The 23,662-nt window shown below is 32.3% G+C and overlaps 1 protein-coding gene across 1 annotated transcript; it reads right to left on the minus strand.

The window, feature by feature from the left end:
• Positions 1–744: 744 nt before the first annotated feature.
• Positions 745–20,840, minus strand: LOC148611220 (cysteine-rich venom protein-like). The gene is made up of 11 exons (XM_088591525.1): positions 20,561–20,840; positions 15,182–15,225; positions 14,762–14,867; positions 13,050–13,135; positions 11,459–11,549; positions 10,888–11,033; positions 8,795–8,895; positions 7,984–8,072; positions 3,504–3,596; positions 2,814–2,933; positions 745–1,474 (listed from the first exon to the last, which is right to left on the minus strand). The coding sequence occupies exons 1-11, from the start codon at positions 20,610–20,612 to the stop codon at positions 1,275–1,277; spliced, it is 1,128 nt and encodes a 375-aa protein (XP_088447651.1). The 5' UTR covers positions 20,613–20,840; the 3' UTR covers positions 745–1,274.
• Between the last annotated feature and the right edge of the window lie 2,822 nt (positions 20,841–23,662).

Below are 23,662 nucleotides of genomic sequence, written 5' to 3' on the forward strand. Positions count from 1 at the left end.
TTACGCATGCGTTTATTCTATGGCATTGCATTTCAGTATCGATTTAAATCCCTATACATATTGTATCTCAAATGAAATCTTGGAGGTTATTATTTTTGCATGCATATGCTTGTGAAAGGGGATAATTCAACGTAAGGGTTTAACATGCGAGGTAATTTGCAGTACTTGCATATTTTTTGCAGAAAAAAACAACGTTATATTCTGTATTTAATACTTGCTTTAATGAAACAAATGTATAATATCTATCAAAACACAACAAATATATGTATTTATGCATGCTAACAATGCAACAAACAATATTTTTTTTATTCTTGTAAACGATATCATGATAACCTAGTCTAATTATGCCGTCTTCAGAGGGTATTTTTCATTTCCTTGGTCGCCTTGCTGGGACGTCAGATTAAATTAAGCCCAAATAAAGCAAACGTCATGATTATCTGGAGTGGCGGTAGTTAGTTAAAATGGACACATAATTTGTGAATGTTGAGAAAGGTTAAAAGGTTATTGTGGTCCTACATTCAGCGAGCATTGTTACTGTCACAAATTATTGGGTCATTTTAAGTACACACGAGAAGGATTTTTGGGTATAAGATATCTAAATACCAAAAGATCTCACATTACACGACAAGTGGTGAAGCCAAACTTCCAAAATAGTGTATAAAAATCGCATTCATGAAAACGATTTTACATCAAACTTTTGTTAAAATGACGTAATACAAGTCTAAAAAAAGGTAAAAACCGATGTAGAATAAGACCTCCACACAAATTTCTTTATTGACCAATAAGCAAGGCGTACAATGTTTTGCTATGAGCGACAAAATAATGCAGAACCAAAACAAGGTAGAACTATTTGATCTATATAGAAACCGATCATTCAAATTTAAATCTACAGATTAGTACTATACAATCATATGGCATTTCAGCCAATGGTCAATATATACACTTTTCTACACTTTTCTCCCGGTTTGTTTATTGAGAAAACAAAAATAGGCATGGTAAGAGAGACAGTTGTTATGTTTTGCGATGAAAATGTAACAAGCAATATTTACAGTTTAGATAAAATTACAACACCAGATAATAACTAAATATATAATCAATTGCACATTTTTAACCGTTTATTATGATCGACCGTGCAACATTTTTTAATCATATTAAGCGAATAAAAAGGTAATGTAAAACGAAGCAATTTAAAACGAATGAGACACCTCGGTTTAAACTTTGATTGTATCAGTAAACAATTTCTCGTATAAAGCCTTCTCAGTTTCATAAAAAAACTAACATTTTAAACTTAATAAAACAACTACAGATATAAAAAGTCTAAGTATACCAAATTTAATTGGTTCAGTGTGGCAGTTACTGCCACTATGTCCTCCACCATCGGTATTTTCTTTGTCAGTATATATATCAACACCCGTCAGATCAAAACCAATCTCACCCCGTTTATCAGTTGGGCCAGTAACGTCAATGCCTCCATCTGAAATAGGAAATTGATTTCTTAACATATAGTTAGCTTACCAGACTCGCTCTGACCTTTTCTATTTCTACTTAAAAATCTGTCGTTTTCCAGTTTATACTTTGCATATTTTTAAGTACATAATGCATATGATAACCATAAAACATTGACTTTAATGTGTATTGAAACAAATGATAGTCATGTGACACTCAATTGATCTTCTATAGTATTTTTATATATGTATAATTTACCACTGTTATCTATGCAGCGTATTGAAAATAATATACTAACGTTTTTGTTGTTGCGAAGAATACTAGAATGCATCCTTCACATATATCAATATAATACAATGAATTCAAAAATACCAATCATATTAAATATTGCTTAGGTATACTGTACACCAGTTCATTAGAAATGGAGTTGTCTCCCTTTGTCTATCCGCCCCGTCTTTCTCCTATCAGAACCAGAATTTTTATTTTTATCCATACAGATGTACATAAAAACATACATGAAATATGTAACTATTGTTTGCAAACTTGTTGCGTGATTTGTATGTCCTCAAGTGTCCTTTAATTAAGACAAATATAAATATTATTATTATTATTATTATTATTATTATTATTATTATTATTATTATTACCATTATACAGTTACTCTAAAATGTGTACATATAATTTATTTTTATGTTACTTGAGTATATAGGGGCAAATATTTCGCTGTACCTTTGTATAATGTTGTTTTGGGACCAGCTGCAGTCTGTCGTTAGGTATGAGGGTTTCTTTGTCGTTCATTGAAGACCCATGGGAGGCATTGGGCTGGTGGAGTTGTTGTCTCTTTGACATATTCACCACAACTATTCTCGTTATATATATATATATATACTCAGCCATAAATTTTCAATGGTATCTGCATTTAGTAATACTTTCCATCTTATGTAACGCAAAATTATGCATGTTCAGTACCAATATTAAATTAGCAAATAACTATCAATCCCATGAGCGAATCCAAATTTTGAAAAGGATAGTTCCAGTTAAAAGGAATCCCGGCTATTATCGGACCATTTTCCCGAGTGACAAACTAAGACTGGTTAGTCAGTAACTGTTTCTGAACAAGAAATAAAACTGAATTCGATGTTTTTTTCTTTACATGCATGAATCACCTTCTGTCTGCTTTTCAGAAAGACTGCTACTTAAAGTATTAACTCTGCAATTCAAACATTTTTATAGCTACTTAAAAAGTTTAAAATGCAGAATTAAAACTCTTATATAACAAATAATGCATTTAAACATTTAAAAACAGGTTACTAATATATTGACAACGCAAAAGCAAAAGAAAATGCGAATAAAAATTCTATACTTACTAGGACATATGTTACATAAATGGGCACACGTTTCTGGGGCATTACTGTACACATAACATTTTTGCTCGTCATAATATGGAGGTTTGCAATAGTAAGGGTCTTTTTTCACAGTACAATTCACTGAAAAAAAGCAAAATTCTATATATAACGAAGCTTGTTCTAGGAATTGACTAATGGGGGAATGGCAGTTTTCTTTCAAATAGCTTAGCAATAAAATGCAGATATATTAGAATCGGGGACAATGGTTTAGATCAAGCTCGTGGTAAAACTATTTTTCATACTAGTTTATTGTTTTAATTATTGGTGTATTCGGGCCTTTTTACAATAATGGTAGTTTAATTTGGTTTGATAAGCACTTATATTGATATTAAGATGATCGTAAGATATTTTTCAAAGATTTCATCAAGCGCAAAACATTTTTGTGGTCTGGAAAAACATAAGTAATTGAGACCAAACACCATTAGCCACCATTAGAACATGATGTCTCTTCTTATATAATAGTCAATGCATACGTATGAATGAACTTATCTTGCTTTGTCAATGCATATTGATTTTAGAACAAGGCTACATATGTAAGAGATTTTCAAAAATAAGGAATCTTTTAAAAAGAAAATATGAGAAAACGTAACTATTGGAAACTTTTATGATAGAAAAATTATATTTGAACAGTTGATTACTTTTCATACTTACATGCGCAGTCGGGTAGACTGTAGCCAGCTTGGCAAGAACATGTACATGTTTTGGGATCAAGTGTTCCTCCATTTAAACAGACAAGGTTACAATCTATGAATTCACAAAAGGACAATAAGTAGTCGCAGAGTTAAATGATTATTACTAAGTGTATCTTGTAAAATATAAATACCTTATGAAAAAAAATTGATATTCTAAACTCAACGAATAATTTATCGTGTTTCAATATATTGGAGATCATTTGATGAAAAACTGAATGAGTTAAATTCATCTTTCCGAATATTCAGCCGCAAAGAGGCATATACTATATACTATATTGGTATAGTGCTTGTAATTTGCATGATGATTAAATATAGCTGCTCGAACAATGCATGTATTGTACACAGAGTTATCATTAAGAGTTAAGAAAACGTTTGAAGTTCTAAGAGATAGGATATTGAAACTGCAGCTTACAAAGTCTACGCTTATAAATACTGGCCATAATAGAAAAAAAGGACCTTAAGCAACGTGTCTAACCCACAACGCAGGTTTTACTGCTTTAAAGCCGAAGTTTCGGTTTTTCCAATGCCGGTTTTTGTTAATTTCCGGATGATGATTTACTATTAAGTGAATGAAAATTAATCCCTCAAGTAACAATATGATCAATCTTTTACCATCTGTTTGTTTTCGTTTTCAGAGGTACAAATGCACCGATTGCTCAATCATTCGTGAAAAAAACCAAATGTATTAACAAATCAAAATTTGCCCCATGTCTGCTGTTTCACCTAAAGACAGTTGGCCTGTCAGAAAATTCAATGTGTATAATACACTCCTATACTCTCCATGAAGGTTGTAGAATTCTCAGATTTCCGAAGGTGCTCTCATGTTCGCGATTATTTACCGAATTTTAATATGACGCCGGGTTCAGACGGTTGAAACGGTATCACTTTTATACCAAAATTTGGTAAATTAGATAAATTACAAGTGTTTAAAATTATTTTATCAATGTATAATGTGCATTTTGACTCTCTCATCAGAACAATAGTTTTAAAGAAGTATTTGGTAGTAACAATTTATGATCATATTGTATACTTAGTTATTTATATTATAACAATTTTCTGTTATGATTATTTTTTATGAAAGGCATTTCAAGTTAAAAATAACAAGATATCAGATGCAAGGAGATTATTAAGAAAAGATAATTGCTTGAAATCTGAAGTTTTGCTGATTTTACTAAAAAAAATCCCACTTCACTCCAATTGGCGATTTTTTTTTGGGGGGGGATATTTCTGAAAAAATGTCAAGGAACATGGACAACTGTCGATGTGTATGGGAATACTTACATTTCTATCTTTTTTTTTTTTTGTTATACACAGTTCATGTGTGATAACACTAATTAAATGTGACTGTTGTGTTGCCGATGCACTCTTTGTTATAAAGATAGTGCCGCATGTACGACACAAATTTTCATCTTTATTGTACACATACCAATGTTGTATAAGTTCATTCTTTCTGCAGAAGGACTTTCTACAAATGTTACAGCTATACTATTTGTCGTCAGGACATTCTTTAGTACATGTATAAAATTTGTTGACATTAATCATTAATGAAGATGAAAGCTACTTATAAGATAAACATGATAGTTTGAGCTGACTGGCAGTATTGAAAGTTTGTTAGGCGGCCATTTTTAAAATGTTTGCCATTGTGCGACTATTTTCAGCAGTTGCTCGGAATCCAATGATTTTTATTTTTTTCTAGGAAGCATGGTATTCTTTGTTGAATACGAAAGTTTGTCCTGGACGGCTATTTTTCCGCTAATTTTTATACGTGCTTTGATTTCAATGATATGTTGTTTCCTGAGTTGAATGGTGATTATGAAAATGTTGTATGACCATGATTAACTTCATTTTATGTTCTTTTTCAGTAAATGTTACTGTGCTAATGAGCATCAGTCCCGATATAATAACAGGGCATTTGGGGACCACTGCCCACATTGTTTTTCTCCAGCGGTTCTAAAAACACGTTAAAGGCATTGCCGACAATACACAGTGCCTTAGGTACTCAATTAAACTCATACCATTTATCAATATATATGCTCTTTTTCAGCTATTTTTTTGTCAAACAAGGTAACAAAGCATGATACCTTTACTTACTTAGTTAATCGGGCATGGTTTGACAGGTGAGTGATTCAGGCCAGAATCCCTACGAGAAATGGGATAGCAGAACCCTCTTCACAAGCTACATAAAAAGAAATTGCCACTCGGATGCGTATTATCGTCTTGTTTGTACAGATGAAATTAACATTCTATCTTAATCATTTTTTATCATAATTCAGATTTTACTGGTTTGATGCATGATCATTTTTTTCTGACCTTTTTTTATGCAGAGTATCTAATAAGGCATTTCGGACTACATTTAGATATGATAGAAGTATTGAAGTTTTAAATTTACAATACTTATATTCGTTTTTGGAAATACTCTATACAGACAGTTGTTGGTATTCCAAATGAGTCTAATTGTGCTCATCTCTTTGCCGGTTTGTTCCTCTGCTGTTACGAGTCACAGTTCATGTTAAACTCTATTAAATTCCTTCAAAACATGATCTTTGCGTAAACTTAATAATTCTTTTAGATATCTAGGATGAAATTTTGTCGGTAAACAATCCTAACTTCGAAAACTATGTTCAAGATATCTACCCAACATAATTTAAGTTAACCAAGTCAAACATAAACAGTACTCGTACACCTTTTCTTGATTTAGATATACACTTAGAAAGTGGCAGCTTTCATACAAAGACATAATGTTAATTTCCCTATATTTAATTTCCATTCCTACATGGGGATATTCCCGAAGCACCTTTCTACGGTATTTTTATTTCACAATTGGTCGATTTTGGTTTAATTAAGTGTCAGATTTTTATGAACGCAACTTGTTCTTCAAAGGAAAACTTTTGCACCAGGTCTATCAATTTCACAAACTTCTAAATACATGTACTTTTGCTAAGTTTTTTCACCGTTACAAAACTTTGATACAAAATAGAATAGCAATTGCAGGTTCGTAATTAAAATGGTGGTGCTTACCCAGTTTTTTAATGGAAATATAGTCTATAAAGCACATTCTTTTAAACAAAATCCGATGGATTTATTAACTGCCCTTCACAGATTTATTCGTAAAGCTACAAAGATAGTTTTCAAATCATTGGCTATTCTTTGAACCTTGTCAAAGTCAGTTTTAGTATTGAACTGCGTCATTTAGTAATTGACGTTACTTCTCCAAGTCCAGGCCACTTGAATTGTAGGGACTGATTATCTCTAATGTTGGTAATTTGATGGTATTGTCATTCTTAAATTTTTCCTGAGCTAGCTTTCAGTAACTGCGATCGTTCTTTAATTGTATATCTCATTTTGTCTATATGTTGTATGTTGAGATATTCCATGAAAGATAATTGGGTATATTACTGAGTGAATATTTGTTTTTCCGTTCATTTTTTAACCTTTCTTTACAGGGGCTGATTAACCTTGTAAAACTAATTTAATCCCATCGCAGACATGCGCCTGTTCGTAGTCAGGAGATATTGGTCATTTATGTGTAGTCGTGTCGTTGTTTGAATTTTTAGTTAAATTTGAAGTAGTGGCATCGTTCTGTTACTGTGCATTTTTTTAATTTTGTTGACGGGGCCATTCAGAACTTACTTAAAGGTGTGATTACACTTATTGAAGACCTTTTGGTGATATCTGTAAGTATTTACTATTTATATAAAGGTTACACGATGGTACATTTGTTGAGTTTCACCATATCTGTTCTTTATTTCTAGATGATGACACTATAAGATTGACTGATACTCATCTGAGGTTTCTGACATACCGTCCCGATGTGGAAGAGCAAAAATGAAACACATTTCGCTTTGCTTCTCTCTCTCTTTTTTTTTTTTTTTTGGCTTAGGTAATTTTCTTTCGCCACCCACGTCTTTTCTCAGGATATGATCGTAAATTATCAGGAAATGATCGTAAATGAAAAAGAACGAGACTCCGGCTACTTGCATTAGGGGTTAGACACGCACTTTAAAGAACTTGCAGTGTTTGGTGTATTCAATTAGAAACCTTAAGCTACATAAAAACTCATGCCTTTATTGCTTATAATTGCCAAAGGGTGATTCGGGTAATTATCATTGGCTTAAAACTGGATTTGGTATGAATGTTTCAAGATTTTTCAAGTTGTATATCGAGTGCAGTGAACTTCATTTGGACAAAGTTTTTTTTTACATTCTATTTTGACTATTTTGGACTATTATTTTGTTGGGTGTTGAACAACACATTTTTTGCATGATTTGTACTGCTTGAAACAATAATAAATTTCATAGGAGTTTTTTTTCCAGCGAAATTTCCTTTAAGCATAGTACTAGCGGTTTGAAGTAAAAATTGAATATTCTTTTTACATTTCCTGTCATTTTGGTACATTGGAAAGTTTCTAAATATTTATCATACATGCATAATTAACTTACTGCACAATTTCTGTCCTGTTGTACAAGTTGAAGGGCAGTCCGCACATTTAGTCCCCTTATTAAAAGGTATTATCACACCTCCACTAGCCCTGTGCAACATTGAAAATAATTGCTTATTCGTTAGTGGAAGGTTTACGGAATTTTATTTTTGCTATCTTTAAACACTTTTTTTCATGAATATTAAAATTCTTTTCTAGAGCAATGAAAATCGAAATTCAGATAACTCTATAGCAAATATCTAACGTAATTTTTATACACAGCACGAAATCGTATGACTACTTTGAAAGTACTTTTATTCGTGGGTAACAGTTTTCGTTGTTAAAAAAAAAACAGTTCGTGGAATGTTGAATTCGTGGATTCGACAACTCTTTCACACAAATAAATGGGAAATTTCCTTTTTGTTGGGTAACGAATTTAGTGGTTTATCAAACCTGGCAAAACCAATAAAATTGGTATCCCATGAATAATACTATCACAGTATGTTAACCTTGTACGAGACTAACCATTTGTTTTAAATATAATCAAGAGATAGTATATGCGGCATTGGCATGATTACCCCTTATAAACACTAATCGTGCTTCGACTATAATATTAACTTCTACTATAATACAGACAGTCATTTGTACCACTACGTTGAAGGTGAATGGTAACGGAAATAAATATAACGGAACAATAGTTACAATGTCGGTCAGAGCCAAAGTTAAATAGCTCTCTCAAAACATAGTTACAAAACTCGATTACGGCCAAAATATCATAGTTCTTCCAGAACCATAGTTACATTACTCACTCAAAATTATAGTACAAAACTCACCCAGGGCCATAGTTACAGACGTAAAAATGACTGATCTTTCCGTCAGCATATTGACATAATGTATAACCACAACCGACTTTTAACGTCTTTGCTGTGACAACCTATAAAACATTTCATTTATTTAAATTGAAACTGAATAAACTTGATTGTGCAGTCAAATCAACGAAAGTATTTTTTACCAGGACCAATTCTTCTTGACCTTAGTCCTCATATCAATAATGACAAATACTAAAACTTACGATAAAAGGGAGAACTTTTCATTCCCAATTGCCAACTGATTTTAACAAATGGGAATATAACCATGAACTTACTACATCGAGGTTTTCGATATCACAAGCTCGTAAAAACATTCACCATTTTTTAAACGGATACAAGGAACTCATTCTCAAATACAGATGAACTTGTAAAGGATGAATACGTGCAGGTATCTTTTATCCTTTGCTTTACGATAATATTCTACACAAAGCACGGAAAGCTCGACATTCAACCAATAAGTTAACTAAACCATTGAATTGGATATAGATACGATATTGTTGTCAAATCGTTAAGGATAGCATTTTTGGTATTAACATTGATTCGCTCATAAAGTCTTTACATAGAAATTAAAACACTATATTTAAAAGCAGTCTTTGACATGACATGGGTTGAGCCCTTATTGTGTGACTTATGATGTACCGTGATTCTCAACCCCACATGAGAATAATTGGGATTGATTTTACATACGATGGGGACATAAACTTTTGTAGGTTTAAACTGGTCTGGAGCTGACATGTCAGTTGACTGATAGTAGGCCTTAGTTTGTACATTTGTGTAATTTATATTCATTTTGACCTAGTTTTTAGTAAAAATAAAGCGAACAAACTTTCGGTAATGTCAACTCTATGATTGAGGAATTTTACCTGAACAATAAAACGTTACAGGTTCCCTCGAGTGAATCATGTGCGATTGTCGGATTGAACCCGAGAATAGCAACTCTACATTTTCTGAACTTTTTCGATTGAAATAAAAATGGATACCATTGCATATAATCTATTGGAATAGATTTACACTTTTTGTATACTGTTTCGTGTTTTAGTTGAAAAAAAAATTCTGATTTCAGGCCATGTGCGAGTATTTGCTTCAATTGCATAAGTTCATGAATTAGCCATCATTTAGAAACGCCCTCTCTAATAATGATATAAAATGAATGATTAACATAGCTTTTAATGTGGCTGATTTCACATCTTAGATAAACGATGTTTTGATTATTACTTACTGAAATAAGAGGACATTTCAAACCAGTTAAAAGAATAATTATCAAGTAAAATATTAGGTATACATAAAATTCAATAAAAATGAATTTAAAATAATCAACAATGATTACACCAGATTTAAAAAGTTCTTGTTTTACTCTGAATTTCAGCTATACAGGATACTCGTACTTTGCAAACTTTGACGATGATTTGATTTTGTTTTATAAAATCATTGCTTCAACATTTTTTAACAATGAAAAAAATATTTTTAATTTTCTATTTAAAAAAAATTAACAGATATCTGACTTTTTTGTTAAATAAGTATGAATTAGTTTGATTGTGCGCGCAACATTGCGTGCCCATCATACTACTCAATACACAATGATATTTCACTAGTCTCTTTAATTAACCAAAATTATACTCGCAGGTGTGGATTTGGTTGGTAACGGGGTGGTCCTTCCGCCTTTCAGATAGTGATGAAATATTTCATTCGATAAATTTAAAAGTTCGTAAATTTATTTCACGTAAAGTATCTATGCACACCCTTCTTTTTATCCTTTTCAAATCGCGATCGCTACAAAATATAATGTACTTGTATGTAATTGATTTTTACGTCCATATCTAATTTAAACAATGGTTTTCCAACACAATTTACTTCCCTTAAGTATTTTTTTTTTGTAGTAGTTGAAAACTTCCAATATTGAACGTTATATCATGATTGTTTTTTCTCTATCTGTGGCCCTTTTCACAAAAATCGTAAGAGTAAAATTAGTCGTAAGTTATGACGTCACAATACTTTATATTTACTTACGACTAATTTTACACTTACGATTTTTTGTGAAAAGGACCACTGATACCTACCTGGGCATAATGACCAACTTTTTGCACTTCGTTATCAGATGAGTTGTAAGTAAAATATTGAATCTCGTTGTACCAGGCATTAACGGCGTTAGTCCAAAATGTAGATCCAGACGATGCAAAAAGATTCTGACCCAAGGAATATTTTCCTTAGTTAAAAAAAAAATATATTACAAAAATTATTCAGAGTTTAATTATTTAATTTAATACAATTATTAACTACTAAGTTAATAGATTCGAAACTAAAAATATATTTAAGTATCAAATTACTTAAAGTATCAGGTGCGAAAACATCAATACGAAAGTTCCGAAGTGTAAAGTTTAGGTATGTGTGCGTCTTTTCTTATTTATTTATTTATTTATTTTATGTTGGTTTGAGCTAATGCTTAGTGAATATAAGGAACTATGTTTTTAACATTTAGACTCTGTGGTAATTTTTCAGACCAAGGAAACTATGATACTAATGTTTTAACCACTTCCGAGCTCAATTTTCTATTGTAATGGTTGTTAAAAGCTATCTATTATTTGTTATCTCTGCAGTTGTAAAATGGAGAATATTACTCAGTAAACATACCAGGTATCCTTCGTTTGAGCCCGCTTTCATGCTCGAATACACAATTATCAGCCCACTTTTGTGCCAAATAGGCGATTTCGTCGTCCCATGACTGCAAAAAATATAAGTATACACTAAAGCGTTTTTATATATTCATTTATTTATTTTGGGCAGAATTCTTAGACATAATATATATTCATAATAAATAGACATGTAATTTAACGATCTTGCCCATTATCTAGCTAAAGGAACATAAATTTGAGACATGAAAAGTTTTTCGGATTGTGAGATTTCGTGGATCTTTTTTTTTCAATCAAGGCAGCTGATTAAGCGGGGAACGAACCACTAGAATATATTCAAGTGAACATAAATCTAGAATCGCATAAATGTTACTTTTATTTTTTGTGGGATATTGCATCCATTTTCTTTGCATTGCAGATATGGATATATTGCTAGATATTAAAGGACTTGTATATATACATAAACATCAAAAGAAGATGGTAAAATTTACATTGAATATTTCGGATAACTGATATCCTTCTTCTTCAGCATAAAACTCGTAAAACATTATGAGCATAAAACTCATACAACTTTATGAGCATGAAACTCATAAAGTTCAAGATCAAAACAGATTCAGAAGCTGAATCACGTACGTTGTGGGTGATTGTACCTTTATCAAAGGCACATATAAACAAATGATAAGGAGCCTGAATGAAAATTATAAAGGGGGTCTTTTTATCAAAATTAAAAAATAAAAATTAACTGTGGAAAACAATAAAAAAAGGAAAAATATAGTTGTACGGAGTATTGATGTATAGCATGTGGTGCTGTACCAGCCTTAGACCAAGACCTAAAAATGGATTACTTTTTCTCGTTTATTCCATCTGGAAAAGTTGTTTATAATTTCTTCATCCAAAAACTTTCCCGAGACACTCTTTTACATTTTGACAGTTTTTATTATGTTCTATGATCGTTATAACAATGTTGTGGAGATCCTCCTGGGTGTGTCCGGCGTATCTAAGATGGCGACTTAGAGGGAAGTCTGGTTGGCATTTGTAGTGACTGCGATGACCATTCATACGCCTGTTGAAAGGTTGTTCTGTTGCGCCAACGTACTGCATACCACATCGGCACTGAAGAAGGTATATGGTATTTTCGGTTTTGCAAGTCACATCGCAAAAATTTTTTTGTTTTTGTTTTTGTTTTTGTTTTTTTTTTTTTGGGGGGGGGGGGCTGAGATGAAAGCTCTTTCCTGGGGCCCCGGTCCTTGCTGCGGACCATAAGAGATGCCCTAGTAAGTGCAGGCGGTGTTGCCATAGATGTCACAGCGGTACGAGTTTGAGTCCCGCGGAGGGAACGAACAAAAATTTGTATCGCAAATTTGACAGTTCTAACATCGTTGGGATTTTTTCAGACCCTTCTATAAGTTTACGTTATCTTCCCTCTATCCATTTGATCTGATGGAGCAGTGTAGCGAATAGAGTCGTCACATTCTGAGACATTTATATATAAAGATGTCATGGAATACACACACACAAACGTATGCAATTTTCTTGAAATATAGGCTAACCACAATAAAAAGCTCAGTAATGTCTGGTATGAATTTACTTACTAATTTGTTCATATCTGTTGCATCTTCTGATGCTCTTTTTTCGTTATGTACATTAACTATCTCAATCTTCTCTGCATCAGATACACCTGTAAAAACACATCATAGATTTATACGATTGGCGTTTTTACTATAACTGTATTAATAATTTCAGTAATTACTTGAATTTCAAAGAGTAGATCCTTTTATAATCGATTATACATTGTATTTGATTTATTGTAAGCCTTTTCATTGGTTCTTTAATTCTCTTTTGGACAAAATGGAGTGCTAGTATTTTCTATACACTAACTTGGTACTATGACGTCATTAACGTCAGTTAAAACCTGTCTAAAACGAACCCTAAAATAATTCCAGAACCTGTATTGAAGGAACAAATTTAAATTTTGACTTATAACTCCAAGTCGCCTCAGATTGTTTGCGTTTTTTTGCGTTTATTATTGTAATTACTCGACGGTTCCTTTCAAAAACTTGCCATTTTATTCATGTCGTTCTGTACTACGATTTCCTTACAATTATTTTTCGTTCTTACCTCCGAGATTGAAAAAATTCAAAATTTATTTTTCCTACGAGAATCTTTCACTGAATGTATTGTTTATCCGCCATCTTGTTTCTATGGATATTTTGAAATGTTCCCTATTATCTCACAGTTAAAAGGCTGAAATACCATGATTTCCCGCCATATTTCTGGTTCCCTGCTAATTTATTACTTTATGTGGTAAGACTCATATTAAGTACTAGTTGTAGCATTTTCATTCGGAACTTCTGGTTTTGTCTTTTACTAAAGATAAAGAGCAGAAATATGGCGGGAAATCATGATATTTCAACTCTTGAAATTGTATAGGGAACTTTATAAATTTTTATATGGGACAGTTTACGCGTGTTCATCAAGTACTGCAACTTTCCTGATACTGATCAATAATGATTATGGTAACAGTCAAACTTTCTTTATCTAACACTGATCAGTGATGATGACGTCATCAATGGGAACATTTTTTATTTGTCTATGATCAGTGATGGTGACGGGAACATTGACACTTTCTTTATCCGACATTGATCAGTGATGATGATAGGAACGGTGAAACTTTTTTTTATATAGCAGTGATCAGTGATGGTGACAGAAACATTGAAACTTTCTTTATCTGACAATTATCAGTGATGGTTGCGGGAACATTGAAATTTACTTTATCTGACTGTGATCAGTGATAGTGACGGAAACACTTATTTTTTGGCTGACGACTAAAACAAAGATTCTTAGCTTCATCTTGTTTACTGCTGCGTGAAGAAATTGAACATCGTTTATTTGCTAATATCCAAAACTAATAGCGGCGACATTTAATAAAGACCTCTGTATCGTTAAGTTCAGCGCTGATGGCGGATACATTGATAAACTGATTATAAGGCATTATTCAATGCTGATTACGGTGACGTTCATATTGACTTTGTTTATTATGTTTATATGCTGTTAGCTATATAACCCTGATGTTTACCTCATTGACACCAACCATTGCTAGTGATTGAAACATTTTAATACATGTACTACCTTTATTTGTTATGTCATTAATCATGGTGACAGACAATTATCTTGCATGTTATTGTTCAGACCTGATGACCGTGACATTGATATTTATTTATCCGGCATTGCAGTTATATTAGTGACCAAAAAAACTTGCTTTATCTGGCAGTTTAGATGATAGTGCTGTGACAATGATATTTACCTGTTTTTGATCTGTTCATTTCAGATGACGGTAACAAACATGCTGTATGGTCAGATATAAAGTTATATTTCTTTAGTACGTCTACTGTCCTGCATGCTGTGATAGTCTGAGGAAAATACATGTAGTCATTTAAAATTAATTTTCGCTCATATGTTACGTGTTACAGCAGTAATTTTTTTTTAATTCGTATCAAAGGTTGGTCATATGTATCTATTGTAAGTAATTGGATTTTTTTGTCTATTTCATTTTTGATCATTTTTGATTCATTTTTTACACTTTAATCGATTTGAAATTTTAAGTATATATAGAATGTTTATACAAGTATAAATGTATTATATAGAAGTATACAAAACCTGTTTATAGTTAAAGTTTTATTTTGCATTTTAATCAACATGACCTCTTGATACATTTCACACTTACTGCACGTTTAGTTCTGTGTAAAAGAACACTGTCGGCGTCCTCACCTAGGGAGAAAAATAAGGTCATTATAAGTACCAGTATGAATTTTTGTTTCAAACTTACATTTATTGTATTCTTATCTATTCCAACTCTTTTAGGAAAGTTATATTTGTAACGAAATCACTGATCTCGTCAGTCTTTTTTTTGTTTTGTTTTCGTTACTATTAAGCCCTTTTGAACACACTGTTACCAAGTTCCCCTTCCTCGCTGGATTACTATTCTGTTTTGTTTTCATATATTTCGCCCACGTGATATGGCAATACGCAAACGATATGTTGTCACTATTTTGCGGGGTGCTAGTTTTATTCATTATCTATTTGAGTTTTTTTAAGTACCAACCAGGTTACTATTTTATGAAAAAATACTCTTAAATTGATATGTTAATCCTTTTGAATTATTAGATCAGTTGAGATTGATGATCTAAAGAACTCAACGCTTTGAGTTTTTTTTTTATGAAGCCAAGACCTAATATGTGTGTAAAGTTGGAAAGATGCCACCACGACACTTATTCCTACAATAAAAATCATTTCAATTTCAATGCAGAGCCTCAGTACTTTGGGGGGTATATATAGAGATTAATCCGTCTGTATGTCTGTCTGCCCGACCGCCTGTCTTTGTAGATTCTTGTCCGGGCCTTAACTTCTTTGTTCTTTGACATCGGCATACCATATTTGGCACATGGATATATCGTCACGAGACAATGTGTCACGTACACTAATTACCACTTAATGATCTTTGAACTCAAATCAAATTATGACTATGTAGGATAGAGGATCAAATTAATGATGCATGTCACAACAAATCAATATTATACAAACGTCTCAGAATGTGTTGACTCTTTTCGCTACACTGTATCAATTTGATTCGATGGAGCAGTGTAGCAAAAAGAGTCGTCACATTCTAAGAAATTTGTATAATTTTGATTTGTTGTGACCTGCATCATTAATTTGATCCACTATCCTACATAATAACATCTAAATGAGTTGCCCCGTACTACCATACATCGTGTACTTAGTTACACCGCTAGATTAATCCTACGAGGAGGAATGACCCGGCCAACGAAAGCTATATATTTATATAGCCTAGCTGGCCGAGTGGTCTAGGGCGCCGGACTTTGTGCAGGCAGTATTGCCATAGATCTCACAGCGGAGGGAACGACCAAATATTTGCATCGCAAATTTGACAGTTCTGACATCGTTGGAAATTTTTCAAACCTTTCTATACGTTCACATTATCTTCCCTGTATCAATTTGATCCGATGGAGCAGTATAGCGAAGAGATTGGTCACATTCTAAGACGTATATATATATATATATATATGTATAGAAACGTCTCTGAATGTTACGACTAGCCTAGCTGGCCGAGTGGTCTAGGGCGCCGGACTTTGTGCATGCGGTGTTGCCATAGATGTTACAGCGGTACGAATTCGAGTCACGCGGAGGGAACGACCAAAAATTTGCATCGCAAATTTGACAGTTCTAACATCGTTGGGCATTTTCAGACCTTTATATATATGTGTGTGTGTGTGTGTGTGTGTGTGTGTGTGTGCCATATATCACCTGATTCTGTCCTTGAATTGTTTTTCTCCATAACATTAAAATGTCTAATTGTCAATTACTCAGCTCAAGTTAGCATGAAAATATTTGGGGGACAGGAGTATTTTTTGTGAGTTTTACACTCAGTATTTGTAGTTGTTTTGTATTTGTATTTTTGTTTTGTAGTGATTTGTCTAGGTCTTCAGTTTTAATCATATGTTAATATACATGTGGTCAGTTTATAAAGTTATGTCTGTGAGATTGCTTTTTACAGGTTCCTCGAAATATAAATGACTCAGTATCTGAAAAATTACTGGTCTTTTACATTTCTGTGTGTAATTGATATACACTCGACACCACATTACTTTTATAAAATATTTTGTAGTTTCGAATATATATATCAGTTTGGTATATATTTATAAACTTCTTAAATCATTAAATTGACTTACAAATTCTAATATAGTTCTTCTAAATGTTATAAAATAACCGCAGTAATAGTTTTATTATAGACATTTGAAAACATAATTAGTATTAGTGCAGTTCACTATAAGTTCGATCCTTTTTCATGAGAAAATTTTGCAAGTATTTAGCTCCGGGTCAGTAAATGAGATCACGAGAATGCCATCATGAAATGTAGATTGATTGGAAAATGGGAAACTAATTAAATGTTATTAATGCAGTAATACACCATGTCGTAATACTTAATCCGTTAGAATTAATTTATGTCAATTTCAGTAGTATCATACCATATATGCCATAGATTAATTAGACCATAGTTCGTTGGATCACACTCCTTATACACGTTTTGTGTTACTAGCTCAATCATAGTTTTGTATATTTGTGGTATAAAAATTAAGAAAGGGGCACATTATAAATTACAGAAAGTTACGCCATCAGTGTGATGTTACTTCATTTAAGCTGTAAATTAAACTTTTGTAACAAATGTAATTTTGCATACTTAAAAAAAGGAAGCTGCACAATACTTGGTTTGTTGATAGCTAGTATACCTGGACATCGTAATGAGTACATTTTTAAATGTTGCACAGTTTAAATAGTTGTAAATTCACACGAACGTGAAAATTTGGAAAAGAAAGTTATTTACACTAAAATAAAGTATTTCTGAAGGTTTATGTCCTAATATTAGAAGTAATATCAACAAAAATATTTTAATCCCTTTTCCTTTTCTGCTTGTGGAACAAAGTTTATTGGAGTGTATACATCACCAGCAAATTAGTCAGACTTGTTCGACCCGATTTATATAGTTTATTATTTATCAAAATTTGCAGTATTACAAAATTCAAAAAGTCCTTAAACACTGAACCTATATTTCTTGTATTGCACGTCTTAGTAGAGAAGTAATCGGTGCCAAATTTTGCTTCCTAATTCTATATTTTGTAGTACGTCTTGTATTCAATTTAATTTTGGATTTAAATCTTCCTATGCATTTGGTTGTGATGCTGTTGATGAGAGTTTACTCTCAAAACACGTGTACATCATAAGCAAATGTGCGATATCAATATGATTGGTACGTGTTTATCTTGACAAACACGTACGATTCAATGACTAATAAAACTTCTTTATTTTTTTTTTAATAAATAGTAACATAATAGTTTGTATTTAAATGTGAAGGATGGAGTTTTATAGTGTAAATGTGGTGCAACTTCCGTTTACAAATGCAATGTGTTCATGGTTAAATGAAATTTCAAAATGTTTACTTCGATCAATTTATGTAATTGCATGATGTGTTTGTGATAGGTACAAGGAAAAAATCGTTGACTATTTGCGGCTTATTTTTAACCGTCTCATAAAATGAAAACAAAAAGTTGTTACATAAGACCTTGTCTAATATAGTCGCTGCATCGTTGGTTTTCACATACCACGAGTAACAAGAATCTAATTACGGACAATGTTCATTTCAAAGGATATTGTGTCTTTGCAACGCCCATGAACTTAATTGTCGACTTACTTATAAATATGTTAATTGATTTCAAGCGGAACGTACTACAGACGTTGAAGCTAATAGGGTAGTGCCCTCTGACTTTAAACATAATATCGGATCAAGGATGTAATATATTTGTCCCATGAGATATTGCAAACTGACTCACTTGATCCAAATTTTCCAAAATAATATCAAAAAAAAAAAAAATTCCAAATTTTTAGACAAATCGAAAATAAAGCAAATGAAGTTATCAAAACTATTTTCGCATACTGTTTGTATGGTTTGTATCATACATTATATATCACCATGGTGATTTTAAAACAAGAATCAGCTGTTATTTGTTGTTTTATCAATTCTAATAATACGTGCTTCAAATGTCTTTAGACAATAGCCGTGGTACAATGTTGAACAACATCCTATGACAGTCTTATTTCCGACATCATCGATAAGTTTTACCCAATTTTACTGACGTCACAACAGTATTTTATTCCATAACAATCGCCATTTTGGGCGACACAAAGATTGCGTCTTTTACAAAACATGAAAATGTTATATAGCTTTATTTCTTTCTCAATAAACCAAAACGAAAATACGATTGTTTGAACAGAGATGACATTTTTATTTTCATGGTCAAATCTTTCATGAAACGTAAATCATTTAATACTTTGATATTTATTATATTTTGAAAGAATGGAATGTCATCGCTTTATTGCTTTAAATGACCGTTGGTGATAGCTTATTAAGGCCAATTGCATTTGTCTGAGTACCAGACCTTCTCATTTGACTGACCGACGGAATTGGCGATTATAATCGGATCTCGTGATATGCTGTTAATTGTTACATGTTACCTTGTGACATACTGCATAGTTAATTGTGCAATATGTTTGGGGTTGGGCTGACAAGTAAACATGTATGACAAAATGATCAAAAAACCAGAGAAAGTCGAAAACGAATTGACAATGAGCAGCACAAACTGAAAAAAAACACCTATATACAAGGACCAGATGCACACGTATGGGTATGATTCTTGATTAGAGGAATCTATGAATGTGCGTGTCCTTATTATGTAGATGGACACAGCTTAATCGACAGACATTATGATCAGTAAAGACATTGTATACTTTTGCTAATGTTTTGCCCTTGTATCTTTGCTGAACTATATGCACGAAACTTAACTGGTAGAAATAAAATTGAAAAAAAAACTTGAATTGACCTTGAATAACAGAAAGGAAAACGAATTATCTGCCCACGCAAATTATTGAACTAATTAATGTTTTAATTAATAGGAGAAAAAAAACGTTTTTTCACTGGGTGTTTTATATCAAAAGCATTCAATGGAATATGCTGTACACAGCCTATAATTTTAGTGTATACTAGCCAAAATATTAGGAAGCGAAAATGAATTCAAAGTGGATAAAACAATAGAAAATGGAAAATGATGAAAAAGTCATCCGTCATTGAATTATCCCCTGTATTTATGACACTAAAGGGAAGTTTGATAAAGATTTGTAGGTTCATTTTTATCACAAAAAAAGAATACGACTTAAAATTGGATTCATTTTTGGGGAAATCTAGATATTTACCTTTCACTATGTAGCAACGTTGATGTGTTAGCTTTCAGTGTACCTGTATTAGCAAAGTTTGATTTACAAAATCTTTAAAGATAGAAGTTAAAGTACGTTTTATGATTTTTAAACATGTACCAATTTTCATCAGTTCTATTATCTCAAATTGATTTATTTCATTACTACATTTTCGAGGGAATAAGCATAAAGCTATTTATTTTGCGTTTAAAATAATCCAATTTAAAATAATAAAAATGTATAAATAACTGTTAGCCAAAAACAAATATTATAACAAGCTTACCGTTTACAACGGTTATCAAAGCCAGAGAAGCGATGACCAGTTGTCTAAACATTTCTGAGAGTGATAGCTAATGTTGTTTTTCACCAATAATTTTATCTTATATACATCTTGATATGAATACAACTGGTCACGCCTTTTCTATTCCCGTCTATATACATATTACTGTATATTGTATTGTCAAAATGCACATGGAAACTAAGCATTGAACGCTCCGATGAATCTGTCATTAGTGAAATAAGTCCAACAACTAATAAAAATTTAAAACATGCAATGGAAGTCATAAAGTATCATATTTAAAGTAAAAAGTTTTTTTTTTAAGTGACTAACGTTATTTGAAGTAATATAGACTTATATACTATAACTGAAGTACGTCTTCTATGGGTGTGGATTATCTGACAGACCGGTTGTGACTAATGTATATGAAAATTCATCAATATCTCATGGGATAAACCAATCTCGATGTATTATTGTTCAAAATAATTGACCCTTTAACTTTGAATTGTTAATCTGAATTCTTTCAGCTACTTGATTTGAATAGCTATGCTTGCCTATTAACTTTATATAACAGATGTTTGAAATCAATGGCGGTGAATGGTCCTTTTCTTATCAACAAATTGGTCTGTTTTAAGTAAGTTCAACTAAATTTGATTCTTAATGGAGACAAGTCGTCACCAACAAAGCAATATTTAAAACATACTAGATACTTTTATGTTTTAGTACTCTCTACTGCTAGCTTCATCCAGCTGTCGTTGGTGCCTTTTTGAAGCATGCATCCTTTTGCGTTGAGAGCAATAGTATCGGTTCTTAACCTCAATCAAATGGGCAGGTGCATGGTCCTTTTCTTATCAACAAATTGGTCTGTTTTAAGTAAGTTCAACTAAATTTGATTCTTAATGGAGACAAGTCGTCACCAACAAAGCAATATTTAAAACATACTAGATACTTTTATGTTTTAGTACTCTCTACTGCTAGCTTCATCCAGCTGTCGTTGGTGCCTTTTTGAAGCATGCATCCTTTTGCGTTGAGAGCAATAGTATCGGTTCTTAACCTCAATCAAATGGGCAGGTGCATGGTCCTTTTCTTATCAACAAATTGGTCTGTTTTAAGTAAGTTCAACTAAATTTGATTCTTAATGGAGACAAGTCGTCACCAACAAAGCAATATTTAAAACATACTAGATACTTTTATGTTTTAGTACTCTCTACTGCTAGCTTCATCCAGCTGTCGTTGGTGGCTTTTTGAAGCATGCATCCTTTTGCGTTGGGAGCAATAGTATCGGTTCTTAACCTCAATCAAATGGGCAGGTGCATGGTCCTTTTCTTATCAACAAATTGGTCTGTTTTAAGTAAGTTCAACTAAATTTGATTCTTAATGGAGACAAGTCGTCACCAACAAAGCAATATTTAAAACATACTAGATACTTTTATGTTTTAGTACTCTCTACTGCTAGCTTCATCCAGCTGTCGTTGGTGGCTTTTTGAAGCATGCATCCTTTTGCGTTGGGAGCAATAGTATCGGTTCTTAACCTCAATCAAATGGGCACTTAAAATACAAGTCATAGTAATCAAAAAATAAATTTAATGTATGCATGTTATATGCAAATCAAATCAATAAAGGATATAAAAGTTGCTTCACTATGCAATTGTTTATCGGTATTTAGGCTTCGTTTATTCATTCCAATTGCTTACGTTTTGAAAAAAAAATGTAGAATACTCAAATTGGCGGTATTTAACCTTGGATCATAGCACAAATTGAATAGCTCTACCGGGTATCCCGGGTCATCCATTAATGATAATGTTAGTACATAAACTTTTGTTTGATATGTGCGATTAACGGCGGGTAGATCTGTATCGTCATTGTTATCATTCATTATGTGTTCGGAAATGCACTAAACAGTTTCAGACTTTTGGTATTTTTTGGAAAGGAATATTTACTACTTACAAAAAAAACAATGCAACTGCCAGTATAAATCATAGAGTCAACCATTGTATATGTTGAAAAAAAAGAACAGATATGTTGAAACACAATAAACGCACCATCGTATGTCCTTTATAAAAATTGTAAATACTTACAGAGATCACCAAAAAGTCTTCAACAAATGTTAACACACCTTTAAATAAGCTCTGAAATGCCCCGACAATAGAAGAGATCAAAGAGCAATGACACTTCCTTCAAAGAAAAGAAGCAAAGAAGTAAAGAAACGACACAAAGTTACGTGCATTTTTAACCGCCAGCTTAAAATGGGAGAAAGTCGAATTGAAAATAACTTGACGTCATTTTCTTCATAAAGGAAAGTATTTCTATGAAAACATATTGTTAATGGAGCGAACCACCTTAACGAGATGTATGCAGGGTTGGTTTTGACGTTTGTGCTGCTTAATTTTTGTTCTGCTATTGCGTTCGTGCAAAAATGAACAAAATTAAACTTTTTTACAGTCAAGCGAAAAAAATATAAATCTATCTTCAATGTTTTGTTAATGTCATGCCAATTTTGGAACAAAGAGTAAAGAATGCATTTTAAAGTTTAAACTTTCAATGTTGTGGTTATGCAAAGGACCTAATAGCAAATCTAAACTGCAGATTGAGCATACAACTCATTAAAGCTTTGAAGGTTATAATCACACCTAAACATACATCGAATAAAACGTACTTATTAACTCTTACATGAAAGGATTACTGCATCTTTTAGTAAGGTTAATCTCTATTCTCATCAACTCCTATAACGACGGAAGTCACTTGGTACAACCGAGCCAATTAGACAAACCACTGACTGCATAATCACATAAAATCAATTTTTATCTAAAGCAATGGTTTTTACTTTTTTATAAGTTTGTTTTGATGTTTTGATACCAGATATTCATCGTGATACAAAAAACACGATGGGCCATTAAAGTCAGAAAGCAAATTAAAAAAAAGTTGAATAATTTGTGTAGCAGTTTGGACACACCATGGCATGGTTAAGTACGACAGTTTTACTCTTATCCTTGAAAAGGACTTAACCAGAGAACGGGAAATTAACGCACCTTCAAAATAATTGAATATGTGTATTACGATTCTATTCAATTAAAATTGCTTCCTTAATCCGTTTAGTTAAAGAAAATA

The sequence above is a fragment of the Perna viridis genome, chromosome 7 (genome assembly GCF_037379345.1).
Source record: "Perna viridis isolate PV_CMFRI_1.1 ecotype Kerala chromosome 7, ASM3737934v1, whole genome shotgun sequence".
Lineage (NCBI taxonomy): Eukaryota > Metazoa > Mollusca > Bivalvia > Mytilida > Mytilidae > Perna > Perna viridis.

Excerpts from the sequence above, each read along its gene's own strand:
- LOC148611220 (XM_088591525.1), bottom strand. The coding sequence starts at position 20,612 with ATGTTTAGACAACTGGTCATCGCTTCTCTGGCTTTGATAACCGTTGTA. Across the intron at positions 15,226-20,560 it reads TTTGATAACCGTTGTAAACG|GTGAGGACGCCGACAGTGTT; the intron begins GTAAGCTTGTTA and ends TTTTCTCCCTAG. Across the intron at positions 13,136-14,761 it reads AATGAACAGATCAAAAACAG|GTGTATCTGATGCAGAGAAG; the intron begins GTAAATATCATT and ends GTGTTTTTACAG.